This window comes from Chinchilla lanigera, unplaced genomic scaffold, assembly GCF_000276665.1.
Source record: "Chinchilla lanigera isolate Chin_1 unplaced genomic scaffold, ChiLan1.0 scaffold00035, whole genome shotgun sequence".
Classification (NCBI taxonomy): domain Eukaryota; kingdom Metazoa; phylum Chordata; class Mammalia; order Rodentia; family Chinchillidae; genus Chinchilla; species Chinchilla lanigera.
In genome coordinates this window covers 13151062-13160952 of record NW_004955436.1, presented here as the reverse complement: position 1 = coordinate 13160952, position 9891 = coordinate 13151062, and the positions used below count along the sequence as shown (strand labels likewise).

Below are 9891 nucleotides of genomic sequence, written 5' to 3'. Positions count from 1 at the left end.
TCAAAGACGTTTGCCATTGCCCACAGAGAAGTTTTAAACAAAGACACAGCACAGTCTTCAAATTATAGTTACTGTCTAAGTGAAATGTAAAAATAACTATAATAGTACCAAAGCATGTGTGATTATTGAGGACTTTTACTCAAGTAGCACGCGCATGCATGTACTAGTTACACTAATAGTTTGCTGATACTTGGGATTCCCAATTCACAAGCAGACCAAGAATCTTTCCTGTCCCATTTGGGTACTGGGTGACTGAATATTGATTCCGTTTTCTTCTGCCCCTCCTTTTGCCAGGAGTGATCATAGGACCCACAGTGTGGAGAAGGACATTCTTTAGTTTATCTTTCAATGTATTACCTCAGGCCTGACCAAGCCATATGATTGATTCTGGAGGAAGTCTAGCAAAAGCATTGGTGTAAAGGAAATGATTGCAGAACCTCTGTCCCTGCGGAAGGCTGGGGACAACACTAGATGCTTTGCTGAGATATGCCCAATGGAATGATTACATGATGGCTAACTAAGTCAAGTCTCATTCCTGTGATAACTGAGCTGTATTGTCTTTACTAATCCTGTTGATATCCTCCCATTTGCCCTGCTGCTTCCTTTGTTCTTTCTCAGTAAAAGGTTACTGAAAATGGTAATCGAGGCTTCAGTCTGAGAGGCTGCAAGCCCCCTGATCCCATAACTGTCTCTCTCTTGTTTTTCTTTTCATCCATGAGCACCTCATTCTCGGGACCTGTCACCCCAGACAGAAACAGAATATAGACCAACACAACAGAAGCGGATTCCCCTGAGCACTTGTGAGAATGCCAGTTTTCAGCCTCTAACCCAGAATCAGAATCTCTGTTTTAGAACGCTACCCAGTGTTCTAAAACACTGGGTAGTGTTTTAGATGATTCCAGTGATTCCTCTGGCCACAAAGGTATGGGAACTAGCATTCTTAGGCAGTAGAGATTTCAAACTTGGATTGGAAATGCAATGGACATCTGTAAGAATTGTCCTGCTGGTTATTGTTATTTTGTTTTCTTTTACAGAAAGAAAGGAGTACAGCTCTTTTGAGAGGCTCAGTACTCACAAAACAAACACCATGAGTTTACCTTACCTTAGGAACCCTCCAGAAGCACAGGTTTGCTTTCCATTGGTTAATACTTCATGCCCTAGAAATGAAAGGCCCATGCCAGTTGTCTTTGCCATGTATGTGGTCATGACACTTGCTACAGGGATGACCATGCTGGGCAACATGGCTGTGATCGTTTCCATTGCCCACTTCAAGCAGCTCCACTCCCCAACCAACTTCCTCACCCTCTCCATGGCTACTACTGACTTTTTGCTGAGTTGTGTGGTCATGCCCTTCAGTATGGTCAGGTCCATCCATTCCTGCTGGTACTTCGGAGACCTCTTCTGCAAACTTCACAGCTGCTGCGACATCCTGCTCTGCACCACCTCTATTTTTCACCTCTGCTTCATCTCAGTTGACCGCTACTATGCCGTGTGTGAGCCTCTGCACTATGTCACCAGAATCACTGTGCCTGTCATAGAGTTCTTCCTGCTTATCAGTTGGTCCATTCCCATCTTTTTTGCCTTTGGCCTGGTCTTCTCAGGATTAAACATAATTGGTGCAGAGGATTTTATTGCAGCCATTGACTGCACAGGTTTGTGTGTGTTGATATTTAACAAGCTCTGGGGGGTTCTGGTTTCCTTTATATCTTTCTTTATTCCTGGGACAGTCATGGTGGGGATTTACACACACATTTTCATAGTAGCCAGGAAGCATGCCAAGCAAATTGACACAGTTCCTAGGACAAAACAGGCTGACTCAGAAAGCAGAATGAAACCCACCTCCAAAAGAGAAAGCAAGGCCACCAAGACTCTAAGCACAGTCATGGGAGTGTTTGTGGTGTGCTGGCTGCCTTTCTTTGTCTTGACCATCGTAGACCCTTTCATTGATTTTACAACCCCGGAAGATTTGTGTAATGTCTTCCTCTGGTTGGGTTATTCCAATTCTACTTTCAATCCCATTATTTATGGTATGTTTTACCCTTGGTTTCGCAAGGCACTGAGGATGCTTGTCACAGGGAAGATCTTTAGGCCTGATTCTTCCACTCTGAGCTTGTTTCCTGCCCATTCTTAGGCAATGTTCTTTATTTGCAAAGCTTCAATGCTTTCTCCTCAAATATATTGGCATGCACTCACTAGATGAGGAGATTCTGTCAGATGCTGTAATGGACAGCTACGTGTGAACAATAGACCTAGTCCTACTCGGAAATCTAAACTACCAAAATGGTTTACATCTCGGCTTCTGAGAAAGGCTTCACCAAAAATAAACTCTTTCCAAAGATTGCTAATTTCTGAACTTTCAAAAATAGGGATTGAAAAACTCACTGCCTTGATTTAATTCAATGAATGATTTTCTCACCTTCACTTATAAACCTTAGAGGGAAGCCACATTTGGTCTTTTTAATCACTGACAACCGTATACTATACGGGTCATTCCCAGTCTCTCTGAGATTACTGCTGATTCAGCGAGTTGGAGGTAGCCTGCTCTTGGAGCATCTGAGCGACAAGGGAGATGAGAAGGAAACAGACAGTTGTAGTCACTTCCAATTTCATTGTTTCTGACTTGGACCTTTTTCATGAAGAATTATGTGAAGTTTGAAATATTTGATAAAATTGGACTGTCATTAAGTGAGAAGAATGGGTAAAAGAATTTGCTAAAATATTATTGCCTTCTCCCAAGATATAGTTTTAATCCTTGTGTACATGTGTCTAGTGTGTATACATGCAAGGGATGTCTTCTGGAATTGTGTGTGTGTGTGTGCATGTGTGTGTAAATGTGAGTGTATGCAAACGTCATTTTCAGGACTGAAGTCCGTTCTCTGCCAGAGCCTTAGGAGAGTATCTCTTGTCCCCATGTTGCGTATTACTCTTCTTTCTACCCTGTAAACGAAGTTTCATCTTCATCTTTTACAACAATTTCTGTAGTAATATCAGAAAAATTGCCTAGACATTCTTTATCCTCTAGCCTGGCCAAAGGACATCACATTTCTCTTATACAGAATGCATGTAAATTCTAGGCACATAAATTCTAAAGGAAACTTTCATGTACTTTGCTTTTTCAAATCTGCCTTTGCTCCAGTGTGCCTACTGGGAAATGACTCATTACTCCAAAACACCTTTAATAAAATATCTCTATATATTTGCGATTTTCCCCAAGACTCTCTGGATCTACCTGTTCTATTGAACATTTTAACTTCCAGGTTCAGTATTGGTCATTTGATAATTTGAATACAGCACAATCAGGTACTGAGAAATTTCAGTTAATTACTATTATTAATCACAGGACCTTATTTGAAAACCACTGGGTTTTGAGATGTTTACCAGCTGGTTTATTCTCTTCTGATTCCAATTATTTAATCCTCTAGGAGATTTAACTTTGCTTTGCTCCTTAGCATTCAGGTTAAGGTCGTCCTTCTGTAGGAAGAATCAAGGGAGCAAGAGGGGCTCCTTAGGCTTTGCCCCAAGTTGACAGCATCAGAGGTCCTGAAGGGCAGTCGATCACCCAGTGATGGTGGGAGCATCTTCCGGGTCATGTTGCACAAGGAAGTTCAAAAAGGACATCCGCACTTAGCACACTGATTAGGAAGAGCAGCCATTCATTCAGCAGATGCTCATTTCTCAGTGGATCCCTGAAATAACATAAAATACGTGAGAAGGGAACTGGAATCTGAGGTCATGGTGTGGTGTTTTTTCTAGACCAGTATTTTCTTTTACTCACTAACAACAAAGCCAAATAGCATGAAATCAAGGAAACGTTAGAAGCTTCTGGTAGAGACAAAATGTTGTTATGTTTATGTTTTTTTTCTCTCTAAAAAAAATAAAAGATTTAAAGTTTACAAGCTTGACCATGAACATTGTTTCAGTTGCTTCTCTGAGAATCTCCCTGGGCAATTGCAAAGAGAGATGAGGAAGCACATCATAAGTCCTCAGCGGTCCTCTTTGCAAGACTCATCTAGGTTGAGCAGAGTAGCTGCTGTCTCAGGAGGGTGAACTGCTATGGGTACTGTGGCTGTGTCTCAGAAGCCTCAATAAATACTCATTGAGGACCTACTATGTGCCAAGTCCTGCTCTGTGGGCTTGTGATTCAGAGATGAATAAAATTCAAACCCTGCCCTCAGAGAACTTATCACTTAACAGCAGGGGCCAAAGCCACTCGCTTACTCTGAGGGGGAATATGGGTTATGACAGAGCCAAGCTCAGCGAGCTACAAGAACATGGAGGAGGAAATCTAGCTTGACTCAGAGGTTAGAGAAGACCATACGCAATTCAAGCCAAAGGAACGTGTGCCATCAAGTCCAATCAAACAAACTAGAGTTTCTGTTAGATTTGTGGGAAAAGCTGAGGTGGGAGAACTTGGGCATCAGTGAAGGAGCCCTAAGGCAACTTCCTGATGATCTGTATGCAAGGACAACTGAAGCAGGCACTTCTCACTCATTGGGTGGAAGCTTAAAGTTGGAGCTGGAGGAGAAGCCCGTGGTGGGAAGTTGCTCCTTAGCTTCTCTCTAAGTCCTTGCCTGTGAACTTGATGGTAGACTTGGGACCACTATTTCTCGGCAGCGTTAGCAGTCAGGAAGATAAACTGGGCACAGAGCAGAGTCAGGGGATTTCCAGCTGCAGCCTGTCCGGTACCTCTGTCTGATCAGCTTGACATCTGCCTACAAACACAGTATGAGAGCCATAACTTCACTTTCCAAATCTTGCACACATTTGGGGAAATTGTTTCCAACTTAAGCTGGCACAGTACTGTCACAGGACATAGAATGAGCAAAGGGAACAACTGTCTGTGTGTGGGGGGATAAAATCAGCTTATCCTCCCCATGCAGAAGGTGAAGGATGTGGGGTGTAGGCTGAGGAGTCCCTTATGTGCCCTGCTATGAAGCTCTATGTATTCGGTGAATGGGAAACATTGAAATAGGTTGAAATTTCAAATTCTACATTTTGAACTCTTTTGTCCTACTTCATTATAACATTTTGATGCTAATAGAGATATGAATGAAAAGAGGCAAACTAGACAGCTCAGTGTAAAAAGAATATGTAACACCATCTCTCAAGAACAAGTACTATAGTGCCAGTCCTGGAAGTGGCTCCATATAACCTGTGTTAGCTGTCACGGGGTCTCATCACACTGAGAAAAATGGCCCAGCTGGACTCTGGGATACCAGAGTCTTTAGGATACCAGGCATTGTTTGCTACACAAAGGACAATAGAAGCAAAAACTGCAAGAACAGCAACTGGCATTGGGCAGCCTGTCTCCTGGTCTCACATCGGGAACTGTTGAGGGGTCCCTGTCGCGGAAGCTGTCCAGTCTCAGCGTGAAGTCTGTGCTGCTCTGGAAAAGCTTACTTTTAGTCTCCGTTATTTTTGATAACAGTGTATAAAAAGTGATAGTTGAATCTTCTGTCAGGAAAAAGTGATTATTTTCCTCCTCAGTCCCAGCTCTCAAAATCACGCTCACAAAATCAGTCCTGTGCCTTCTCACCATGGCTCTTTCCCTCCTTGCTTACCTAAGAAGAGTCTGAAGTGCTCAGCCTGGGGAGAAGAGGGAACAGAGCTGTTGCCGAGATGGAAAGGTAGTTGTTCAAGCTTTTCCGGGACACTGGGATAAAACATGATTTCCTTAAGAATCATTCTGAAAGCAAAATAAAAGGGAATCTTCGTAATCAAATCGAATAAAGAGCATAAATACAAATAAGATGCAAAATAAAAGACATAGAAGAAATGGACACTTTTTGATTGCCTACTGTGCCCCAAGTGAGTGACAGAATGTGTTCTATTAATATTCTAAATGTTTCAACACTCCTTAAAACTTATAGATTAGAACCCTTAATTCTTGAAGAGTTTAGGCAACTGTTCCAAATTCTATAGCTTATCTGTTATAAGCAATAATCAGAGCCAGGTCTAGTGCTCTGGGAAGCCATAGTATTTGCATAGTCTAATGCTTGCCAGGTTGTCTCCTTCATAAACATTCAATTTGTCTTTGACAGATTGCAGAAGTGCTTCTAACATTATGCAGTTTTGTACTCCAGGAACAAGTTCTGGAATTTTTTCTTTATTTGTGTCCTTAAGAGAGTCACTTTTACTATTCTTTTTGTTTAAAAAAATCTTCACATTCTTGGCCTATTGTGACTGTAATTGCTCTGCTGGATCACAAATATAACTAGAAGCATTTCTTGAAAACTTATTAACTGTCCATACCAAATGCTGTTGGCTAAGTTCCTTGGGGGTCCTTAGCTAGAGTATTTTTCTTTGTGGAATTTCTCTTCGCAACTTGTCCCTCCCTAGAATCACTATTTAGAGCTCCTTCCTGAAATAATAATTTATTTAAAATTTAAGTCTCAACTATTTCTCATGTTGATAAGAATACAACTATCCACCAAAAGAATATCTTTTTTGAATATCTCTAATTTTGTAGCAAAGAAGAAAAGTGATAGGTAAATCCAGTGTTTTTAATTTTCACCTATAATTAATTCTCAGGAAACATAAATAACTGAACTTGTGTATAGTGCAAACTAGGTCCCTTGATACTACTTCACTGCTTCTGTGGGTCGTGCCCCATGGAGGAGTAGTTTCTCTGCAAAGTATAAAATCATTAACTGATTGCACTATGTCATCTTTGCTGATGGAGAGGAACTCTACATTCTACTTGTCCATCTGCTACAAGATAGATTTCTTCTTATGAAGTGACTGGTTCCTTCCTGGGTAAGTAGCTTGGAAACTGTGCATTCAATTTATAAGAATTTGCCTAGTAGTTTGATAAGTAGAATGCTTTCTCATATCAGATAGTCTCCTTGCAAGACATGTAAACATTGTTCATTATCTTTAGAAAATATGGTCTGGAGTGTAGCTCAATGACAGAGTACTTATCTAGCATGGATGAGGCCCTGGCACCAGAAAATAAGTCCCAGTTCAGCAACTCCAGAACTTATTTATGGAGTAGAAACATGCAGCATGCAAAGCTAAAAGAGGATAATTTTTTTATTCTTACAATTCTGCCGAATTGTTCTTTTGAAAAGAGGTGAAAAATGGAATATTTTGATTTCCGATTTTATTATTAATTTATTTAATTATTAACAGAAGGCCCTTGGTTAATCATTGTGGCAGAAAATTACTAGTTACTCCTTCCCCAAGCAATGGTTTATTAACAAGAACTATAATTGGTCACTTGGTTGGCTCATAACTTTAAATCTCACTGGGCATTTGACAAGTATGTTACCAAAATGGGAAAGGCATCTCTCAATCATTTTATGCTAATGACTCCCACACAATCATTTCTTTCTTTGGGAAAGCATTTAGCTGAAGTATTTCTTTTTCCTTGAGGAAATTGTTTCCACTTAAAAAGAGCCTAGTCAGACAAAACAGGAATCTTGAATTCCATGCCATATTTGATTTTCAGAGCACATTTGATTCACCACCCAGTTAAATTGTACCAGGTTTAACTGTTCTTTAGTTTTCTCTCCTTGATCTCACTTTCTGATAAGATTTTTTTTAAAAAAAAAAAGGTGGCCAAATCCCAGAGAGGAAAGTGCAGAAGCAGTAAATGAGCGCTGTCCTCACCCACGGTGCTGAAGCACATCCTGCAGCGTTCTGCTACCAGGTGAATGGGTCTTGCCCCAGAGCAGTCCGTCCTCTGGGCATCCGTTTGGCGGTCTATCTGGCCTGTGCGGCAGGCATGCTGATCACAGTCCTGGGGAATTTGTTTGTGGTCTTTTCTGTGTCCTACTTTAAAGTACTTCACACCCCCACCAACTTCTTGCTCTTGTCCTTGGCCCTGGCTGACATGTTACTGGGTCTGCTGGTCTTGCCCTTGAGCACTGTCCGCTCTGTGGAGAGCTGCTGGTTCTTTGGGGACTTCCTGTGCCGTCTGCATACCTACCTGGACACGCTCTTTTGTCTCACATCCATCTTCCATCTCTGTTTCATTTCCATTGACCGCTACTGTGCCATCTGTGACCCTCTGCTCTATCCCTCCAAGTTTACAGCCAGGGTGGCTCTCAGGTACATCTTGGCAGGGTGGGGGGTGCCATCAGCTTACACTGCCTTGTTCCTCTACACAGATGGGCTAGAGAGGGGACTGAGCCAGTGGCTGGAAGAGATGCCTTGTGTGGGGAGTTGCCAACTGCTGTTCAACAAGTTTTGGGGCTGGCTAAACTTCCCCACATTCTTTGTTCCCTGTGTCATCATGATCAGCTTGTACATAAAGATCTTTGTGGTTGCAAGAAGGCAGGCTCAACAGATCAGCACCTTGAACAAAAGCTTGGCTGGGGCTGCCAAGCAAGAAAGAAAAGCTGCCAAGACCCTGGGCATTGCTGTAGGTGTCTACCTCTTGTGTTGGCTTCCCTTCACTGTGGACACGATGGTGGACAGCCTCCTTAGCTTTACCACACCACCCCTGCTCTTTGACATCTTCATCTGGTTTGCCTACTTCAACTCAGCCTGCAACCCTGTCATCTATGTCTTCTCCTACCAGTGGTTCAGAAAGGCGCTGAAACTCATCCTGAGCCGGGAAATCTTCTCACTGCAGAAATGCACTACGGATTTGTACCAAGAATGACTCAACGTAGGCAGGAAATGAGTAGTGGAAGTAAGACTTTGAAGGAAAGATGGGAGGTACTGTGGCTAGGTGGTGTCAGGAAGCTGTGGGCAGCTTCTACTGTTTAAGTGGAGGAGAAGAACAAGCTTCTTAACCTGGGAGACATGAGCACTCCTGTCATTCAATATTCTCATATGAGATGTCAGAAAAGCAGAGCGAAGAAATCCAAACATTTTCTAGGGAAGCCAGGGCACTAGAGAAGTATTTGGGTTCAAAGTCATTGCTTCCTTCCAGCAGTTAACATGCAGAGGAGGAAGGAGCTGAGCTTACGGTCTGGATTTCTGAGTCTCCTCCTGGCTCTGCCTCATGTCCCACATGGGTAAGACTCTGCTGAATTTGAATTGTCGGTTTCCCTGCCAGAAAATCTCATTTAAAAAAGTCAGGATTTTGTACTGTTTTCTCTTTAAGGTGTCCTGAAGCTACAGTATTGTATAGTGTAACATTTGGAAACTTTATTTGAATCATAATTTCACTTCACATTTTATAATTATGGTCAAGTATGTGAAATATCTTCTTTTCAAAATGTTCATTTTAGAATTTTTATCTTCTTACAATCCAGCCTCCAAACAGATTTGTGATTCAGCTTTATTTCATAAGTTATTTCTGTGATCTCTGTGTATAATATTCTTGAAGGAATGTTGCCTTTTTTAAAAAAATAAACCAAATACTGAATACCTGTGGAGTGTTTGTTTAAGGGATAGATAGCGAGATACCATTTTTATATTTCTTCCTTTAAACTTCTATTACAGACTTGCCTGAAAACAAGCACATATACCTGCTTCATTCTTCTGTTTAATGGCTTCCACCAGGGAACTTGAAAGTCTAGGAGAATCCCTCTTTCTTTTCTCCCAGGCCCAGGTTTCAGAGAAATACAACCTTCAAATACTTTGTTATAGTTTAAATATAAAACATCCCCCAAATGCTCATGTGCTGGAGACTTGGTCCACAGTGTAGCATTACTACAGGTGGAGTCTTTGAAAGGTGATTTAGTCACTGATAATTCAATACTTTGATTAATTAATAACTTGATGGCATTGTTGGGGGAAGATCAAAGCTTAGGGTATGGCGCCTAGTTGAAGAGTGTTGCCTGTGAGTGTACTCTATGAGCTCTGCCTTCTCCTGTGCCCCTTCTTCTATGGCCTAGGCTCATTCTATCTCTGTGTTTTGGCTGCCAGGCCATGAGCTCAGCATCTCATCCCTGCTATGCCCTTCTCCCATGATGTTTCTGCCTCATCACAGGCCCG

At 41.8% G+C, this 9891-nt stretch overlaps 2 protein-coding genes across 2 annotated transcripts; both read left to right on the top strand.

Annotated features, from left to right (window-relative positions):
* Positions 1–1087: 1087 nt before the first annotated feature.
* Positions 1088–2131, top strand: LOC102023391 (trace amine-associated receptor 4-like). The gene has a single exon (XM_005389214.1). It carries the CDS (start codon positions 1088–1090, stop codon positions 2129–2131), a length of 1044 nt encoding a protein of 347 aa, XP_005389271.1.
* A 5463-nt stretch (positions 2132–7594) lies between these two features.
* On the top strand, positions 7595–8608 carry Taar5 (trace amine associated receptor 5). Its single transcript, XM_005389213.1, has one exon. The coding sequence runs from the start codon at positions 7595–7597 to the stop codon at positions 8606–8608; it is 1014 nt and encodes a 337-aa protein (XP_005389270.1).
* Positions 8609–9891: the final 1283 nt, after the last annotated feature.